Source organism: Salmo trutta, chromosome 25, assembly GCF_901001165.1.
Source record: "Salmo trutta chromosome 25, fSalTru1.1, whole genome shotgun sequence".
In the NCBI taxonomy this organism is placed as follows: domain Eukaryota; kingdom Metazoa; phylum Chordata; class Actinopteri; order Salmoniformes; family Salmonidae; genus Salmo; species Salmo trutta.
In genome coordinates, this window is record NC_042981.1 from 40,289,807 (window position 1) to 40,311,241 (window position 21,435).

The window sequence follows — 21,435 nt, forward strand, 5'->3', positions numbered from 1 at the left end:
TGTGCTCCTCTGTTGTCACTCTGTCTGTCACTGTCACTCCTAAGTGTTAATTGCTATTACAAATAGAGCCAACATATTAACTGGCATTACATCTGTGTGTCTCTCTTCTCCTATATCTACTGCACTCACTTCTGAGCTGTCTCTGCTAAAACTAGTATCCTTTCAAACTGCACTGGTACCAGAAGAACAGGGGACCACACTGCATGTGCTGGGCCCAGCAACTTCCTACTTATGAATGAACACATTTATTAGATAAAGAAGAAATATTACTGAATAAATGCCTAATAGATGACCATTGGCTTATATAATACCTTATAACAGCCACACTACATATTTCAGATTAGTGCATTTCAAGTGTTCCCCCCGGCCCACTTTAGATAAGTGTTTAAGTATTTAGGCCACATATGATTCAATACAATAAAACAGAGCGAGAGAAGGAGAGAGAGAGACTGTAGCCAATTCCTACATAAAGGAATTGGCAGTCTCTCTCCCTCTCTCTCTGTTTTCTCCTATGGAATTCAATTTACAACCTTTCGTGTTTGTCAAAGAACAATGCCGGGACTAGTTCATGTGGATGCAGATAGATTTCCAGCGTTGTGTTTCATTTGACAGTGTGATAGGCGGGACTTTCCAGCCTCCAGAGTCACTTCTTACAACAGCTCATAACCAAAACTCACTGGGTTGAAGAGACTGAGATTCAGAAGCGAATACAGATTGATAAAACAATTCAAATAAGAACAATTCTTATTTACAATGACGGCCTACCCCTGCCAAACCTTAACCCGGACCACGCTGGACCAATTGTGAGCCGCCCTATGGGACCCTCAGTCACGTCCGTTTGTGATACAGCCCAGGATCTGTAGTGACAGATGCAGTGCCTTAGACCGCTGCGCCACTCGGGAGCCCCGAGTGACAAGAGTGTGCAACACGATAAGAGTGTGTAAAGCTGTCATCAAGGCAAAGGGTGGCTACTTTGAAGAATCTCAAATATAAATATATTTTGATTTGTTTAACACTTTTTTACTACATGATTCCATAAGTGTTATTTCATAGTTTTGATGTCTTCACTACTATTCTACAATGTAGAAAATAGTAAAAATAAAGAAAAACCCCGAACGAGTAGGTGTTCAAACTTTTGACTGGTACTGTATATATTTAATTCAATTTCGTTTTTAATTTTTACTTAATCTTTACAATCATTTTTATGATCTTTTGATTGAAACTCTTCAGTTTTTGTTGGAAATAGAATGGTTAATACTTAAGAGAAAAAAATATCCAATCAGGATTTTCTTTGGAGGTCTCTGGGTAGAAAAATCGAGCTAGCTCAGTCAAAAGTGGGACAGAAGGCCCAGATAGCCTAGTTAGGTCATGTTCAGTTTGTACTGCCTCAGGGACTTTGATGAGAAGACCTATTCAGTTGATATACTGTTGAGAGATTTAGATGAACACATTTGTTCATCGGGGAGGAGGATGTTGTAACTTTAATGGGTTACAGAGTTAATGTTTACAGTTAACTCATTGAGCTACAGTTATTTACATATATAAGAGTAATTGTATTAGAATTCATGTGACGGAGATTGAGAGAACTATGTACATATTTCTGTTGTATTGGTTACTATTGGATTACGCTAAAGCTAAAGTTGTAGGATTTCTCCGACTATGTTCTCATCCTGGGAGATGATTTGAACTTTTTGACCACTCTATTGATTCTACCCTGACATCTCTGCAGGAAGGGCTTCATTAAACATTTTTTATGTCTGGTGTCGAAGAAACCCAACTACCAAGGACTACACCTTCTATTCCTCTCGCCACCATTAATTTTCTCAAATTGATTATATGTATATTTTTTAAATGTGTTACCCATGCAACTATTAGATACTCTTGTCAGATCATGTGCCTGCCTTGATTTATTTTGAACACCCCTGGACCTTCTGGGTTTAAGAGGTGGCATTTCAATGTTTCTCTCTCATAGAATAACGACTTCCTTAACCAAATTAAGAAAGGCGGTCAAGATTTTTTCGAGGTTCATTCTCAATCAGATGTCAATTCACACTCCTTATGGAAAGTAACAAAGTGTTTCATAAAGGGAGCTTGTACATATTTTTCCTCACATCGAAATAGAGAACCTAACTGTAAGTCATCTTCCCTTGAGAATAAAATATCTCGCCTTGAATCTTTACAAAGATCCAACTATACAGATGACAGACAGAACTTTCTACTGTCAAATCTGAATGCAAGTCTCTAATGTCCTCCAAGACAGAATTTCTCCATCTGAGAACCTGTCAAAACAACTATGAAATGCAGAATGCAAAATGCAGGCTGAGCAGACTTTTGGCATTGAGACTGAGGCAATCGGAACAATTAGCATCCATTGATATAATAAAAAATTTAAATGGTGACTTATGTACCTCTAATCAATCAAGCCTTCACTTCCTCCTACTCAAATCTGTATTCATTGGAGGCTTCGAAGGATAACAGCAATTCTTTGGAGCTCCCTACACTCAGAGAATCATGCAATCAAATGTCATGCTTCCATCACCTTGGGTGAATTGAAAGATTATTTAGACTCAAAGCCAAAATCAAAATTGCCAGGGCAGGATGTCATACCACCCAAATTATTCTGGCCACTCTTGCGTAAAGCCCAGCTCTGTGGAGTATGCGGCTTAAAGTGGTCCTATGGACAGATACTCCAATCTCCGCTGTGGAGCTTTGCAGCTCCTTCAGGGTTATCTTTGGTCTCTTTGTTACCTCTGATTAATGCTTTCCTTGCCTGGTCCGTGAGTTTTGGTGGGCGGCCCTCTCTTGGCAGGTTTGTTGTGGTGCCATATTCTTTCCATTTTTTAATAATGGATATAATGGTGCTCTGTGGGATGTTCAAAGTTTCTGATATTTTTTTTATAACCCAACCCTGATCTGTACTTCTCCACAACTTTGTCCCTGACCTGTTTGGAGAGCTCCTTGGTCTTCATAGTGTTGCTTGCTTGGTGGTGCCCCTTGCTTAGTGGTGTTGCAGACTCTGGGGCCTTATACTGAGATCATGTGACAGATCATGTGACACTTAGATTGCACACAGGTGGACTTTATTTAACTAATTATGTGACTTCTGAAGGTAATTGGTTGCGCCAGATCTTTTTTAGGGGCGTCATAGCAAAGTGGGTGAATACACATGCACGCACCACTTATTTTGTTTTATTTGTTTTATTTTTTGAAAGAAGTTATTTTTAAATTTCACTTCACTAATTTGGACTATTTTGTGTATGTCCATTACATGAAATCCAAATAAAAATCTATTTAAATTACAGGTTGTAATGAAACAAAATAGGAAAAACGCCAAGGGGGGTGAATACTTTTGCAAGGCATTGTACATGTGAATTGTGTCTATTTGTATTGTCTATGTATTTGTATGTATTCAATGAAAAATAAAATGATTTTTGGACTACAGTATGTTTATTGCCATGGTGCTTTTTTCCATGCAATCTCCCAAAATTTGCTGACTGACTGAAGTAAAGGTCAAACCCAAAAATGTGCCTTTCATTCTGCTATGTCCCCCTAGTCTCTTCCCACAGCCGCTATATCTCCGACACAACTCTATGGGTGGAATGTCATTAAAACTATTTCCCCCCCTACTAGGTGTGAGCTTCTAAAGACACACAGTTGCACACTGTGGTTTCCTTCGTTCTCAGGGTGTTTTCACACATGTAGTGGAAGACTGAGAGAACGTGATACTCGCGACTTGCGACTGGCTGGTGTGGCAGCACAGCGTGATGACAATCACGATTTATGACATTGTTTGAGTGAAAGACCATCTGTGGGTTATCACAGGGGTCAAACACACTTGATCTGTGGCAATCTCGATGAAGAGACATTCTCGCTGAAGTCCTGGGGTCACTGATGTCAGTGACGTCCTGGGGTCACTGACTAAATGAATGATATTCTGTGAGTTCATTTGTCATGTTTGGATTGTTTTAAGAGTTCATGAAGAAGTGTAACCACTGTCAAGTTCATAGGGAGAGCTATGGATGCAAGGGACTGACCATTCATACAGTGTCTGTCTGTGTGTGTGTGTGCTTATACATATGAATTGTGTCTATTTGTATTGTGTCTATGTATTCAATGAAAAATACAATTATTTTTGGACTATGTTTATTGCCATGGTGCTTTTTTTTCCATGCAACCTCCCAAAATTAGCAGACTGACTGAGTAAAGGTCAAACCAAAAAATGTGCCTTTCATTCTGTTATGCCCCTCCAGTCTCTTCCCACAGCCGCTCTATCTCCGACACAACTCTATGGGTGGAATGTCATGAGTCTTGCAATATAACTATTTCCCCCCCCTACTAGGTGTGAGCTTCTAAAGACACACAGTTGCACACTGTGGTTTCCTTCGTTCTCAGGGTGTTTTCACACATGTAGTGGAAGACTGAGAGAAGGTGATACTCACGACTTGCCGACTGGCTGGTGTGGCAGCACAGCGTGATGACCATCTGTGGGTTATCACAGGGGTCAAACACACTTGATCTGTGGCAATCTCGATGAAGAGACATTCTCACTGAAGTCCTGGGGTCACTGATGTCAGTGACGTCCTGGGGTCACTGACTAAATTAATGATATTCTGTGAGTTCAATTGTCATGTTTGGATTGTTTTAAGAGTTCATGAAGAGCTATGAATGTTGATATGTTTCATTGTACTGTAAGTGCTATGGATGTATTGTTACAGAGAAACTGTGTTATTCTGTACGGCAGAGAGTTCAAAGAGGAGCGACACTTATCATGCGGTGTTGAGGTGTGATGATTAGATCTGAGAATGCGTGTGAAGTTTCATGCCTTTGTTTTAATGTTTAGGTCCATGCAAAGTGATGTTTATTAGATGATGCGAGATATTGGGAGTTGGTGCTCTTGGAAGAATAAAAGCTGGGTTTAAACTTAGATCATGAAGTCATTGGTAAACCGATCTCCTGATGTACGTTTGTATATCATAGTAGTACATTTTCTATGCTGTTAAGACTTAGGATATTTTGTATTTGAGAGTTTAAAGTTCCTTGGTGTTCACATCGCCAACGAACTATCATGGTCCAAACACACCAAGACAGTTGTGAAGAGGGCACGACAAGATCCTCAAAAAGTTGTACAGCTGCACCATCGAGAACATCCTGACCGGTTGCATCACCGCCTGGTATGGCAACTACTCGGCATCTGACCGTAAGGCGCTACAGAGGGTAGTGTGTACGGCCCAGGACATGACTGTGGCCAAGCTTCCTGCCATCCAGGACCTATATACAAGGCGGTGTCAGAGGAAGGCCCAAAAAATTGTCAATGACTCCAGTCACCAAATGTAGTTTATTATTATTCAGCCTAATCTTTCCACATCTACATAATGGAGACCCCTCATCCTCAGTTGATGGGGATTTCCACCAACCTACATAATGGTTGGATAATTTCCACCAAACTATAAATGGTGACTCATCCAGTTGATGGGGATTTTCTATATTACACTGCATACATAGTTCTGAGCTATCGTTCAAATTAGAGTTTGATTATTTGTTACATTGTATTTTTTTCATTTGGTGCAGGGAGATTTCCTACTTTGACATATGAAAACACTTCATTTTTTCCCGATCTCGAGTATCATCCTATCCTATCATCAACTGTCAATTTATAGATATGTTTATGAATACGAGTATGGCCTTAACGGCGCACCTCTACTGTTAACACCGAACTAGGGCGTTTTTCAATGAGTTGAATTATTTGTCACATTTGTATATTTTTTAATTTGGTCTGGTTGGTTTCACATTGCCAAATGTCAAACAAACAAAAATTCCTAAACAAAACCACGTGTCCATGCTCAAGTTAAATCCATCTATGATTATCATGAAGCATTACCTGTCTGCATTACATTATTTGCATCGGATGTGCTCATAAATGCGCTGCTACTCACAGAATGTTTCAGACATATCAAGTTATGATGCTGCATGCATTTCATCAAATGTTCACAGTCAAACAACCAATAATACTGTGCGACTCTGGTTATTTTCCTGCGTTTAGTCTGGACTGTGTTGTCATCTGAAGCGTGTTCACACCAGAAAATGATTCACACCAGTCCAAACGAACTGAACTAACAGGGTAAATGCACCAGAGTAAAAAAAGCTCCAAACCAATTTGGTGTGAAAGCCCCCTTAGGGAACCGAATTTTAACCAGAATTCTCCTGCTGGAGTGGTTGCCTGAGGCCTGTCTGCATTCTCATTGTAATGCATGGCTGACAGGAGAAGTCTGTAAGAGAACATGACAGACATGTAGGTGAACATCCCAAGTATGTTTAACATTCAATTGATCAAATCAAATTTCATTGGTCACATACACATGGTTAGCAGATGTTATTGCGAGTGTAGCGAAATGCTTGTGCTTCTAGTTCCGACAGTGCAGCAATATCTAACATGTAATCTAACAATTCCACAACAACTACCTAATCCACACAAATCTAAGTAAAGGAATGGAATAAGAATATATACACTACCGTTCAAAAGTTTGGGGTCACTTAGAAATGTCCTTGTTTTTGAAAAGAAAAGTGAATTATTTGTCCATTGAAAATAATATCAAATTGATCAGAAACACAGTGTAGACATTGTTAATGTTGTAAATGACTATTGTAGCTGGAAATGGCTGATTTTTTATGGAATACCTACATACTGTAGGCGTACAGAGGCCCATTATCAGCAACCATCACTCCTGTGTTCCAATGGCACGTTGTGTTAGCTAATCCAAGTTTATCATTTTAAAAGGCTAATTGATCATTAGAAAACCCTTTTGCAATTATGTTATCACAGCTGAAAACTGTTGTCCTGATTAAAGAAGCAACACAACTGGCCTTCTTTAGACTAGTTGAGTATCTGGAGCATTAGCATTTGTGGGTTCGATTACAGGCTCAAAATGGCCAGAAACAAAGAACTTTCTTCTGAAACTCATTAGTCTATTTTTGTTCTGAGAAATAAAGGCTAGTCCATGCGAGGAATTGCCAAGAAACTGAAGATTACGTACAACGCTGTGTACTACTCCCTTCACAGAACAGCGCAAACTGGCTCTAACCAGAATAGAAAGAGGAGTGGGAGGCCCTGGTGCACAACTGAGCAAGAGGATATTGTACATTAGAGTGTCTAGTTTGAGAAACAGACACCTCACAAGTCCTCAACTGGCAGCTTCATTAAATAGTACCCGCAAAACACCAGTCTCAATGTCAACAGTGAAGAGGCGACTCCAGGATGCTGGCCTTCTAGGCAGTATATAGTATATATATATATATATATATATATATATATATATATATATATATATATATAGTATACTAATACAGTATATACATATGAAATGAGTAATGGAGATATGTAAACATTATTAAAGTGGCATTATTAAAGTGACTAGTGATCCATTTATTAAAGTGGCCAGAGATTTGTGTCTGTATGTAGGCAGCAGACTCTCTGTGTTAGTGATGGCTGTTTAACAGTCTGATGGCCTTGAGATAGAAGCTGTTTTTCAGTCTCTCGGTCCCAGCTTTGATGCACCTGTACTGACCTCGCCTTCTGGATGGTAGCGGGGTGAACAGGCAGTGGCTCAGGTGGTTGTTGTCCTTGATGATCTTTTTGGCCTTCCAAAAAATGTATTGCTGTGTCAAAGTACTATATCTAGGGGTCTAGATATAGTACTTTGGCACAGCAATACATTTCACGTATAAAATGTATCAGTAAAACACATTTGGTCATAAATGACCATTACACTGTAGTGACCTTGTATCTTACAGTTCGCCATTGCAGATTGTGGCATCATCTGGGTGATAACTTGAGTCATCGCTGGAATAGTCCGCCTTTTCACTGGAATGCGAGTATGCACTGAGGCTTCAGGCATGCATACCAGTTTTGCTGTATCGCAAGACACACGCACACATTTTCGCATATACTGGGTGGTTGTAAATGCAGAAAGACAACACAGATTGCGTAGTGTCTCAGTGGTACTACGACCACAGCCTGCGATCCACATGCAACTCTTTGGGATGATAAACAGGCAAATGACAGGTTTGATCATCTGGTGAACTGTAGGCTACAGAAATTAGGCAAGCCCATTCAAACTGTCTGCCCCCAAAGAGCTTCCCTACCCCGAGTGCAGCCCTTTCCCTAGGCTTTCACAATATCCTGACCCAGCTACAGCTCCACTGAACCCTACCTCAGAAAGAAGAGCACATAATGTGTGTTGATATTGTTCCTCTGTCTTTCAATTGAGCTGCACATTTTCACAGTATAGGCCTGTATTCTATTCGAGATAATCAGCATGTCAGTGGCAACAGTAACATGAGGTAAACATTACATTGGAGTAGGTGGGGCAACGCAAAAGGAATAGCCAAGTCAACTAGTTAGTTAGCTAATTATTCTGGTTGTCGATCTGTTGTTATGAGCACCATTGTAGTTTCTGGCTATTTAGGCATCATAAACTCACCCTTGCTCCTCCATTGCATTACACTGGGGATGCTTGTGCTGAGAAATCGCAAACCTGCAGTGGGCCGATCTCTCATGCTAGAAACCTGTAAATAGATGTAACTATGACCTCTCACTGTATTCCGAAGTTCTGATACCATAACATTACACATTTAGTACAGCTAACGTTAGCTAGATAGCTACTTGCATAAGCATTTCAGGAAACACATTCCCTACTTTGGCAGCTTAGAATTGACATTTGATCAGTTAACTAGGTAGCTAGCCGAGAGGCTCTTTTTACTTACAGTCTCGCAGTCCGGATAGATGGTCGGAACAGCGTCTTCATTGAGCCTCGTCTGAAAGCCCATCTCCATTGGCAAATAGACTCCCGGGTGAAATGCTCATTACAGACTGACGTGCTTACAGTTTCATCAGACTCCTTCAATCCGAGGAAACTCATCCACTGTCGGTAAACCTGAGGACGGAGACATCAGCAGGGCCACTCATGCAATTCCCAGGCTTTGGTGTTGCAACTATACATGCACCATAGCGGGGCATTGCACAAATGGAGGCAGACAAATGTATAAAACTACAAACAAGTAGGCTACAGACAAAGTGTGAGACAGATAAATGGACAAAGCACAAACAATAACATTAGACAAATGGATGGATAGATAGTGCAAAATACAGTTGAACTCGGAAGTTTACTTACAGTGAGGGAAGAAAGTGTTTGATCCCCTGCTGATTTTGTACGTTTGCACACTGACAAAGAAATGATCAGTCTATAATTTTAATGGTAGGTTTATTTGAACAGTGAGAGACAGAATAACAACAAAAAAATCCAGAAAAACCCATGTCAAAAACGTTATAAATTGATTTACATTTTAATGAGGGACAAAAGTATTTGACCCCTCTGCAAAACATGACTTAGTACTTGGTGACAAAACCCTTGTTGGCAATCACAGAGGTCAGACGTTTCTTGTAGTTGGCCACCAGGTTTGCACACATCTCAGGAGGGATTTTGTCCCACTCCTCTTTGCAGATCTTCTCCAAGTCAGGTTTCGAGGCTGACGTTTGGCAACTCGAACCTTCAGCTCCCTCCACAGATTTTCAATGGGAAATGTGGCTAGGCCACTCCAGAACCTTAATGTGCTTCTTCTTGAGCCACTCCTTTGTTGCCATGGCCATGTGTTTTGGGTCATTGTCATGCTGGAATACCCCCAAAGCAGAAAAACACCCCCAAAGCATAATGTTTCCACCTCCATGTTTGACGGTGGGGATGGTGTTCTTGGGGTCATAGGCAGCATTCCTCCTCCTCCAAACACAGCGAGTTGAGTTGATGCCAAAGAGCTCCATTTTGGTCTCATCTGACCACAACACTTTCACCCAGTTGTCCTCTGAATCATTCAGATATTCATTGGCAAACTTCAGACGGACATGTATATGTGCTTTCTTGAGGAGGGGGACCTTGCGGGCGCTGCAGGATATCAGTCCTTCACGGCGTAGTGTGTTACCAATTGTTTTCTTGGTGACTATGGTCCCAGCTGCCTTGAGATCATTGACAAGATCCTCTCGTGTAGTTCTGGGCTGATTCCTCACCGTTCTCATGATCATTGCAACTCCACGAGGTGAGATCTTGCATGGAGCCCCAGGCCGAGTGAGATTGACAGTTCTTTTGTGTTTCTTCCATTTGCGAATAATCGCACCAACTGTTGTCACCTTCTCACCAAGCTGCTTGGCGATGGTCTTGTAGCCCATTCCAGCCTTGTGTAGGTCTACAATCTTGTCCCTGACATCCTTAGAGAGCTCTTTGGTCTTGGCCATGGTGGAAAGTTTGGAATCTGATTAATTGATTGCTTCTGTGGACAGGTGTCTTTTATATAGGTAACAAACTGAGATTAGGAGCACTCCCTTTAAGAGTGTGCTCCTAATCTCAGCTCGTTACCTGTATAAAAGACACCTGGGAGCCAGAAATATTTCTGATTGAGAGAGGGTCAAATACTTACTTCCCTTATTAAAACGCAAATCAATTTATAACATTTTGACATGCGTTTTTCTGGATTTTTTTGTTGTTATTCTTTTTCTCACTGTTCAAATAAACCTACCATTAAAATCATAGGCTGATCATTTCTTTGTCAGTGGGCAAACGTACAAAATCAGGGGATCAAATACTTTTTTCCCTCACTGTACACTTAGGTTGGAGTCATTAAAACTCGTTTTTCAACCACTCCAGAAATTTCTTGTTAACAAACTATAGTTTTGGCAAGGACATCTACTTTGTGCATGACACAAGTAATTTTCCAACAATTGTTTACAGACAGATTATTTCACTTATAATTCACTGATTTAGAAGCTTCTGATAGGCTAATTGACATAATTTGAGTCAATTGGAGGTGTACCTGTGGATGTATTTCACGGCCTACCTTCCAACTCAGTGCCTCTTTGCTTGAAATCATGGGAAAATAAAAAGAAATCAGCAAAGACCTCAGAAAAGAAATTGTAGACCTCCACAAGTCTGGTCCAACATCTGAAGGTACCATGTTCATCTGTACAAACAATAGTACGCAAGTATAAACACCATGGGACCACACAGCCGTCATACCGCTCAGGAAGGAGATGCGTTCTGATGAATGTACTTTGGTGCGAAAAGTGCAAATCAATCCCAGAACAACAGCAAAGGACCTTGTGAAGATGCTGGAGGAAACAGGTACAAAAGTATCTATATCCACAGTAAAACGAGTCCTATATCGACATAACCTGAAAGGCCGCTCAGCAAGGAAGAAGCCACTGCTCCATAAAAAAGCCAGACTACGGTTTGCAACTGCACATGGGGACAAAGATCGTACTTTTTGGAGAAATGTCCTCTGGTCTGATGAAACAAAAATAGAACTGTTTGGCCATAATGTTATGTTTGGAGGAAAAAGGGGGAGGCTTGCAAGCCGAAGAACACCATCCCAAACGTGAAGCACGGGGGTGGCAGCATCATGTTGTGGGGGTGCTTTGCTGCAGGAGGGACTGGTGCACGTCACAAAATAGATGGCATCATGAAGAAAGGAAAATTATGTGGATATATTGAAGCAACTTCTCAAGACATCAGTCAGGAAGTTAAAGCTTGGTTGCAAATGGATCTTCCAAATGGACAATGACCCCAAGCCTCCTTCAAAGTTGTGGCAAAATTGCTTAATTAAGGACAACAAAGTCATGGTATTGGAGTGGCCATCACAAAGCCCTGACCTCAATCCTGTAGAACATTTGTGGGCAGAACTGAAAAAGCGTGTGCAAGCAAGGAGGCCTACAAAGCTGACTCCGTTACACCAGCTCTGTCAGGAGGAATGAGCCAAAATTCACCCAACTTATTGTGGGAAGCTTGTGGAAGGCTACCCGAAATGTTTGACCCAAGTTAAACATTTTAAAGGCAGTGCTACCAAATACTAATTGAGTGTATGTAAACTTCTGACCCACTGAATGTGATGAAAGAAATAAAAGCTGAAATAAATAATTCTCTCTGCTATTATTCTGACATTTCACCTTCTTAAAATAAAGTGGTGATCCTAACTGACCTAAGACAGGGAATTTTTATTAGGATTAAATGTCAGGAATTGTGAAAAACTGAGTTTAAATGCATTTGGCTAAGGTGTATGTAAACTTCCGACTTCAACTGTAGCTATATATAGCAATAGGAAGTGGACATCAAAAGACTGTTTGTCTCAGTAGGCTGCTTTGCAGGTGTTGCTGATATATTGTACAGACAGTGCCTTTCAAAAGTATTCATGCCCCTTGGATGATTTCTTCACATTTTATTGTGCTACAAAGTGTCAATCTACACAAAATGCTCTAATGTCAAAGTGGAAGAAAGATGATTCTTATTATTTTTTGATTAAGCTAGAGAGATCTTGTTTTTTTTGCATGGGCTGCGTCTCATTCTACCGCATCCGCCAATGGCGACCTTACTCATTGACTGTTTTTCCATGTATGAACCTGTTATTCAATGTGTTTCTATGGGCTAATAGCAGTAAGGCCAAATTCAATGTTTCATCAAAAAAATGTTTAATACTTAATGGGGTCCTAAAATTCAAAATGAAATAACTAAATGATCCTTGGTATGACCATCTTAAAACAATTGAATATGTTAGCTTAGTGGAATAGAATAGATTTTAGAGCCGATTTAAGTCAAAACTGTAACTTGGCCATTCAGGAACATTCAATGTCTTCTTGGTAAGCAACGCAAGTTTAGATTTGACCCTGTGTTGTAGGTTATTGCCCTACTGAAAGGGGAATTTCTCTCCCAGTGTCTGGTTTAAAGCAGACTGAACCAGGTTTTCCTCTAGGATTTTGCCTGTGCTTAGCTTCATCGCATTTATTTACTTTGAAAAACTCCCCCAGTTATTACTCATGTCAAGTCTACCCATACCATGATGCAGCCACCACCATGCTTCTCAGTGATGTGTTGTGTTGGATTTGCCCCAAACATAAGGCTTTGCATTTAGGCCAAAAAGTGCATTTCTTTTCCAAGTTTTTTTCTTCAGTATTACTTTAGTGCCTTGTTGCATGTTTTGGAATATTTTTATTCTGTATATTTGTATTCTTCTTTTCCCTCTATCATTTAAGTCATTATTATGGAGTCACTACTATGTTGTTGACCCATCCTGTAACGGCTGTCGTGAAAGAGAGTAGACCAAGGTGCCGCGGAGTTAGTGTTCATCTTGACATTTAATTCAAACAAAGAGAACACTATACAAAAAAACAGGAAAACCGACAGCCAAACAGTACTGACAGGAAACACACTGAACAGAAACAATTACCCACAAAACCCAAAGGAAAAACATGCTCCTTATGTGTGACTCCCAATCAGCAACAACGAGCTTAAGCTGTGCCTGATTGGGAGCCATACACGGCCCAAAACAAAGAAATACAAAAACATAGAAAAAGGAACATAGAACGCACACCCAATGTAACCCCTCTCTATGGCCAGGGCGTTACACATCCCCAGTTTCCTCCCATCACAGCCATTTTAAAATCACCCCTGAGCAGTTTTATTCCTGTCCTGCAGCTTAGTTCAGAAGGACGACTATATCTTTAATGTGTCTGGGTGGTTTAATACATAATCCACAGCATAATTATTAACTATTAACAGTGAATGTCTGATTTGTTATTGTTACCTATCTACCAATCACTACCCTTCTTTGTGAGGCTTTTGAAAAGCTCCCTGGTCTTTTTTAGTTGTGTCTGTGCTTGAAATTCAATACTTGTCTGAGGGACCTTACAGATGTTGAATGTAAGTGGGACAGAGGAAGGGTTAGTCATTCAAAAATCATGTCAACCGCTACTTTTTCACACAGAGTGAGTCAATGTAACTTATGTGATTTGTTAAGCCATTTTATTTATCCTGAACTAATTTAGGCTTGCCTGAACAAAGGGGCTAAACACTTATGTAACAACTATATTTTAGTTATCACATTTTGAGTAGATTGTTGAAAAACGTAATAACAATGTAATCCCATTTTGTAACACAATAAAATATGAAGAAATCCAAGGGGTATCTGTAATTGACAAATAAAATAAAATTAAAATGAAGATAACACAGTGGAGATGAAAAAGAGATTAAAGATTGTCGTGGGTGGGGGTTGTACAGGGGGATGTGGGTAGACAGACCTCGGTGTATAAAGGGGCTTGTCTGAATCATAAGTCACTTTACCAAACCACACCACAACTTTACTCTTCACATCTCTACCACCACAAATCATGAAGACATCTCTGGTCCTCCTTACTCTCAGTCTACTGGCTTGTTCAGGTGAGCTTTAATTTGTTAACTCAAGTAGTAACTGCTGTAAATGTAGCAGATACATTTGATTGGGTCAGGGTGTATGACAATCTGCAAAGGGGGACCTAAATCCACTCCAAGTTCACCTTTCGTTTCAGTACAATATAATGGAATGTTGTACCATTTTTACTTCACAGTTTGGGAAGTCTGTGGACAATGCCAAGAGGTTAACCTTGATGACCAGGAAGACCCGAAAGTAGTGGAAGCAAAGCCAGAAAAGCACATGGTAACAGTATACTATATGGTCAAAATTGTATCAACTAGCAGTAGACATTTATGCAACTTTCTATTGGAATACTCAACTAACCTGCTACTGTGTAACAGCACTTAACCAAAGACATGAATGCAACCAAAATATTGATGAAACTCTTGTCCAACCTGACTTTCACTCTTACATTACGTATTCAAATGTACTTAAACCATAATACTGAATACATCACACCATGTACATTCTTGTCTGTTTATGCTTTCCAAAGGTGCAACAGTTAAAGGGAACATGCTGGGCGTGTATGTGGGCACTGAAGAAAGTCAAGGAACACATCTCCTCTTCCTCCAGCGAGGTAACTACCCAATTGCATTACAATTCATGAGTGTCCCTTCAAGAAATTTCACTATTTACTGAAATATTTCTCCGAAAATTTCAACTGGTGTTGATGATTTCTCTTCAATAGGTGGAGATAAAGCAGAAGCTATTGTCTGTTTGCGATAAAATGGGCCTCCTTAAATCTCTGTGTAAAGGCATGGTGAAAAGGCACTTGTGGGTGTTGGTTGAGGAGCTTAGCACCAGCGATGACGTGAGGACCATCTGCATTAACATTAAGGCCTGCAAGTGAGTAGAAGAAACTGCTCTGGATACTCTTTAGTGACTGTTCAGACGACTAAATAGTATAGAGATTATCACCTGAGCTTGTTAATTGAAACACTATTGAATAGAATGTATTCATTAATACATAATATGGGGTTATGTCTTTTGATCTTCCACTCATGTCATCTTTTTGTGTATCTTTTAGACCAAAATACATTTTGGATCTGAGCTACTGATCAAGCAGCCAGTATCCAGATTCCAAAGTGAGAAGATGGATGTTCAGGTGTCAAGACAATGCTATGCTGCCAGCCTCTTGCCTTTTCTCAAATTAGTCACGACACAAGAATGATATGTTATTGGAATGATTATATGTTCTGAAATAATGTTTTTGGAACATTATTATAATAGTGTATAGTCATTCTTAAATTGCAGTACATTTTTTATCATGTAATTTTTGTTCACTTTTTGCTATTTTAGTATAAAATAGTCTATTATTCTCCGAATGTTTTATGTTTGTGTGAATTTTTTGGCCAGCAAAAAATAAACTTAATTTAATATAGAGTACAACTGCAACCCTTCTTTGACACCAACTTCTTTATACACTTATCCAAAAGAAAAACTTTAGCATCTGAACCCATTTTTACTCATCCGAAGTTGAAAATGCAATGATAACGCAATGATAAAGCATTTAATTACAATGTCTATACTCATGTTGACATTTCTATTTAGAATCTCAACTTTCTGTAAATAATCTTGATTGCTTGGTAGGAAATGACATCCAGCAAGGGCTGTCATCTGAAAAATGTATAGAAATATGAATTATTAAGATTATGTGATTAAAAGCTATTTTCACACCTTTCAACTTTTTCACAAAGATTTGAGGAAGCAATTGAGGGAATTGACCGCCAGCTTCTGTTTGATCGCTTCATGTAGAGTAGAAACACATGACACACAGTGCATTTGGAAAGTATTCAGACCCCTTCACTTTTTCCACATTTTGTTACGTTACATCCTTACTCTAAAATGGATTCAATAGTTTTTTCCCCTCGTGAATCTACACACAATACCCGATATTGACAAAGCAAAAACAGTTTATTTACATTTTTTGCAAATGCATTGAAAATAAAAAATGGAAATATTACATTTCCATAAGTATTCAGACCCTTTACTCAGTACCTTGTTGAAGCACCTTTGGCAGCAATTGCAGCCTAGAGTCTTCTGGGATATGATGCTACAAGCTTGGCACACCTGTCTTTGAGGAGTTTCTCCCTTTCTTCTCTGCAGATCTTCTCAAGCTCTGTCAGGTTGGATGGGGAGCGTCGCTGCACAGCAATTTTCGGTCCCTCCAGAGACTTGTCCCGAAGCCACGTTGTCTTGTCTGTGTGCTTAGGGTCGTTGTCCTGTTGGAAGGTGAACCTTTGCCCCAGTCTGAGGTCCTGAGCGATCTGGAGCAGGTTTTCATCAACGATCTCTCTGTACTTTGCTCAGTTGATCTTTCCATCAATCCTGACTAGTCTTCCAGTCCCTGCCGCTGAAAGACATCCCCACAGCATGCTGCTGCCACCACAATGGTTCACCGTAGGGATGGTGCCAGGTTTCCTCCAGACATGACGCTTATGGCATTCAGGCCAAGGAGTTCAATCTTGGTTTCATCAGACCAGAAAATCTTGTTTCTCATGGTCTGAGAGTCCTTTAGGTGCCTTTTGTCAAACTCCAAGTGGCCTGTCATGTGCCTTTTACTGAGGAGTGGCTTCCGTCTGGCCACTCTACCGTAGAGGCCTGATTGGTGGAGTACTGTAGAGATGGTTGTCCTTCTGGAAGGTTCTCCCATCTCCACAGAGGAACTCTGGAGCTCTGTCAGAGTGACCATCGGGCTCTTGGTTACCTCCCTGACCTTCCCTCCCTTCTTCCCCGATTGCTCAGTTTGGCCGGGTGGCCAGCTCAAGGAAGAGTCTTGGTGGTTCCAAACTTCAATGCTGTAGAATTTTTTTTGTACCCTTCCCCATATCTGTGCCTCGACACAATCCTATTTCGGCGCTCTACGGACAATTCCTTAGACCTCATGGCTTGGTTTTTGCTCTGACATGCACTATCAACTGTGGGACCTTATATAGACAGGTGTGTGCCTTTCCAAATCATGTCCAATCAATTGAATTTACCACAGGTGGACTCCAATCAAGTTGTAGAAACATCTCAAGGATGATCAATGGAAACAGGATGCACCTGAGCTCAATTTCGAGTCTCATAGCAAAGGGTCTGAATACTTACGTAAATAAGGTATTTCTGTTTTTTATTTGCAAAAATGTCTAAAACCCTGTTTTCGCTTTGGCATTATGGGGCATTGTGTGTAGATTGATTATGAACATTTAAATCATTTTAGAATAAGGCTGTAACGTAACAAAATGTGGAAAATGTGAAGGGGTCTGAATACTTTCAGAATGCACAGTATTATAAGCCAAAAAATACATTATGAAGGCTCACACATTCTTATAACAAGCGTTAAAGGGAAACTGCACTTCCAGATTTAGCCTTGTTTTTCATCAATGCTCATTAAGAAATGCTAGCCGCCATCGCTGAAGACAAATGAGAGTCATTTTGGGTGTGTGGTTTGATGTAGGTGTTTCTTGGGTGTGTCTTTGCCATTCAATCACAAACAAGGCCAGTAGCGAGTACAGTGAGGTAAGCTAAGCTAGCTTTGCTATGGAGAGAACAACGTTTTAAAGTTGAGGACTTCTCCCCTCCAGGCTGACTGGCCTTCTCAAAATGGTGAGCTAAATCAAATCAAATTTTATTGGTCACATACACGTGATTAGCAGATGTTATTGCGGGTGTAGCGAAATGCAGTGCAGTAATATCTAACAAGTAATATCTAACAAATTACACAACATATACCCAATACACACAAATCTAAGTAGGAATGAATTAAGACCAGATACATATGGACGAGCGACGTCAGAGAGGAGCGGACTAAGATACAGTAGAATAGTATAGAAAAAAACGTTCATCATAATAATGATCGGACCAAGGCACAGCGTGAGTAGCGTTCCACATAATTTATTACAAAGTGAAACTTTAGAAAAATACAAAACAAATAAAGAATAAACGAACCGTGACCAACAATGCAACTACACATAAACAATATCCCATAACCCCCAAGTGAAAAACAAGCTACTTAAGTATGATCCCCAATTAGAGACAACGATTACCAGCTGCCTCTAATTGGGAATCATACAAATCACCAACATAGAAAATAAAACCTAGAACTCCACATAGAAATAAATAAACTAGATCAACCCCCCAGTCACGCCCTGACCTACTCTATCATAGAAAATAAGAGCTTTCTATGGTCAGGACGTGACAACATGTGAGATGAGTAATGCAAGATATGTAAACATTATTAAGTGACTAAGATTCCGTAGAATTGTAATGAATACAGTATATAGATATGAGATGAGTAATGCCAGATATGTAAACATTATTAAAGTGACTAGTGTTCCATTCCTTAAAGTGGCCAGTGATTCCTAGTCTATGCCTATAGACAGCAGCCTCTAATGGCTATTTAACAGCAGCTAGTGATGTCTGTTTAACAGTCTGATGGCCTTGGAGATAGAAGCTATTTTTTAGTCTCTCGGTCCCAGCTTTGATGCACCTGTACTGACCTCGCCTGGATAATAGCGGGGTGAACAGGTGGTTGATGTCCTTGATGATATTTTGGGCTTCCTGTGACGTCGGGTGCTGTAGGTGTCCTGGAGGGTGGGTAGCCTCTGGAGAGCCTTGCGGTTGCGGGTGATACAGTTGCCGTACCAGGTCGGTGATACAGCCCGACAGGATGCTATCAATTGTGCATCTGTAAAAGTTTGAGAGGGTTTTAGGTGACAAGCCAAATTTCTTTAGCCTCCTGAGGTTGAAGAGGCTCTGTTGCACCTTTTTCACCACACTGTCTTTGTGGGTGGTCCATTTCAGTTTGTCAGTGATGTGTATGCCAAGGAACTTGAAGCTTTCCACCTTCTCCACTGCGGTCCCATCGATGTAGATAGGGGGGTGCACCCTCTGCTGTTTCCTGAAGTCCATGATCATCTCCTTTGTTTTGTTGACGTTGAGTGTTTTCCAGGCACCACACTCCCAGAGCCCTCACCTCCTCCCTGTAGGCCGTCTCGTCATTGTTGGTAATCAAGCCAACTACTGTTGTGTTGTCTGCAAACTTGATGATTGAGTTGGAGGCATACTTGGCCACGCTGTCATGGGTGAACAGGGAGTACAGTAGGGGCTGAGCACGCACCCTTGTGGGGCCCCAGTGTTGAGGATCAGCAGAGTGAAGGTGATGTTTCCTACCTTCACCACCTGGGGGCGGCCCGTCAGGAAGTCCAGGACCCATTTGCACAGGGCAGGGTTCAGATCCAGGGCCTCGAGCTTAATGATGAGCTTGGAGGGTACGATGGTGTTGAATGCTGAGCTATAGCCAATAAACAGCATTCTTACATAGGTTTTCCACTTGTCCAGATGGGATAGCGTGCAGAGTGATGGCGATTTCATCGTCTGTGAATCTATTGGGGCGGTAAGCAAATTGAAGTGGGTCTAGGGTGGTCGGTAAGGTGGAGGTGATATGATCCTTGACTAGTCTCTCAATGCACTTCATGATGACAGAGGTGAGTGTTACGAGGCGATATTCATTAAGTTCAGTTACTTTTGCCTTCTTGGATACAGGAACAATGGTGGCCATCTTGAAGCATGTGGGGACAGCAGACTGGGATAGGGAGAAATTGAATATGCCCGTAAGCACACCAGCCAGCTGGTCTGCGCATGCTCTGAGGACGTGGCTAGGTATGCCATCTGGACCGGCAACCTTGCGAGGGTTAAATGTTTTACACACTTCGGAGAAGGAGAGCCCACAGTCCTTGTTAGCGGGCTGCGTCGATGGCACTGTGTTATCCTCAAAGCGTGCCAAGAATGTGTTTAGCCTGTCTGGAAGCAAGACGTTGGTCTCGACGTGGCTGGTTTTCCTATTGTAGCCCGTGATGGTCTGTAGTCCCTGCCACGTATGTCACGTGCCTGAGCCGTTGAATTGCGACTCCACTTTATCTCTATACTGACGTTTAGCTTATTTGATTGCCTTGTGGAGTGAATAACTACACTGTTTATATTCTGCCATATTACCAGTCGCCTTGCCATTGTTAAATGTGGTGGTTCGTGCTTTCAGTTTTACGGGACCATACCATTCTGTAGACTACTGACCAATGCAAAGTTTCCTCCGGGAGGAAGCTTTGCATCGGTCAGTAGCCTACAGATTAATATGAGAAGAGTGCAATTGCTGATCTTGTGTAAATATTCTGAACAAAGTGTTGAAAACCATCGTAGTACAATAAAAAAATACCATATTTCTTTGGTCACTACCAAGGCAGGAAAATACCATGGTACTGGTGCAAATACCATGGTATTTTCTTGCCGTGGTAGTGACCAAAAAAACATGGTGTTTTTTTCATTGTACTACCATGGTACATTTTTGTTAGGGGAACTGCTACATGTCAGGGAATATCCCTGCTACGGGATAAAAAAAAATTTAATCCGTTTCAAAATGCTCATTTCTAGTGACTTTTACGCTGGATCCCTTCTTGAAATGCAGGTTTTAACTGTGTACTAATTAAACAACAAATAATATGATCTACATGATCAGTCTCTGTATGTAAAATAAAAGTGGTTAATGTGAACCTAACTCATAGCTAAACATTTTAAGGAAAACAATCCAATGTTATTTGTTGCCTAGACTTTACTGCAAATGTCACTGAAGTCCACAGAATAAACAATACATTAATATTGCAGTTAGCCATGACAGCATTTATAATAAAACGCTTGTGACCACACACATCTAAATCAAATCAAATCAAATTGTATTTGTCACATGCACCGAATACAACAATACCGTGAAATGTTTGTTTATAAGCCCTTAACCAACAATGCAGTTTAAGAAATAGAGTTAAGAAAATATTTACTAAATAAACTAAAGTAAAAAAGAAATAAAAATGTTATTATATAACAATAACAAGGCCGTATACAGGGGGTACCGGTACCGAGTCAATGAGCTGAGTCAGGTTAGTAGAGGTATTTTGTAAAGTAAGTAGCAGCAGTGTAAACACAAAGGGGGGAGGGGGCGTTAATGTATATAAACCGGGTGCCCATTTGATTAATTGTTCAGCATGGCTTGGGGGTAGAAGCTGTTAAGGAAACATTTTTTCCTAGACTTGGTGCTCCAGTACCGCTTGCCAGTCTTGGGTGACTGGAGTCTTTGACAATTTTTTGGGCCTTCCTCTGACGTGCCTAGTATATACTGTAGGTCCTGGATGTCAGGAAGCTTGGCCC

General features: G+C 40.7%; 1 protein-coding gene across 1 annotated transcript; it reads left to right on the forward strand.

Moving 5' to 3' along the window:
• Positions 1 to 14,124: 14,124 nt before the first annotated feature.
• LOC115162738 (antimicrobial peptide NK-lysin-like) lies at positions 14,125 to 15,940 on the forward strand. Its single transcript, XM_029714195.1, has 5 exons — positions 14,125 to 14,246; positions 14,414 to 14,502; positions 14,753 to 14,836; positions 14,948 to 15,105; positions 15,287 to 15,940. Exons 1-5 carry the CDS (start codon positions 14,198 to 14,200, stop codon positions 15,315 to 15,317), a joined length of 411 nt encoding a protein of 136 aa, XP_029570055.1. The 5' UTR covers positions 14,125 to 14,197; the 3' UTR covers positions 15,318 to 15,940.
• The last annotated feature ends 5,495 nt before the right edge of the window (positions 15,941 to 21,435 follow it).

Bases quoted from the DNA above. Each gene is read 5' to 3' on its own strand.
- LOC115162738 (XM_029714195.1), top strand. From the start codon at position 14,198: ATGAAGACATCTCTGGTCCTCCTTACTCTCAGTCTACTGGCTTGTTCA. The intron at 14,837-14,947 runs GTAACTACCCAA...TCTCTTCAATAG, and splicing joins TCTCCTCTTCCTCCAGCGAG to GTGGAGATAAAGCAGAAGCT. The intron at 15,106-15,286 runs GTGAGTAGAAGA...TGTATCTTTTAG, and splicing joins ATTAACATTAAGGCCTGCAA to ACCAAAATACATTTTGGATC.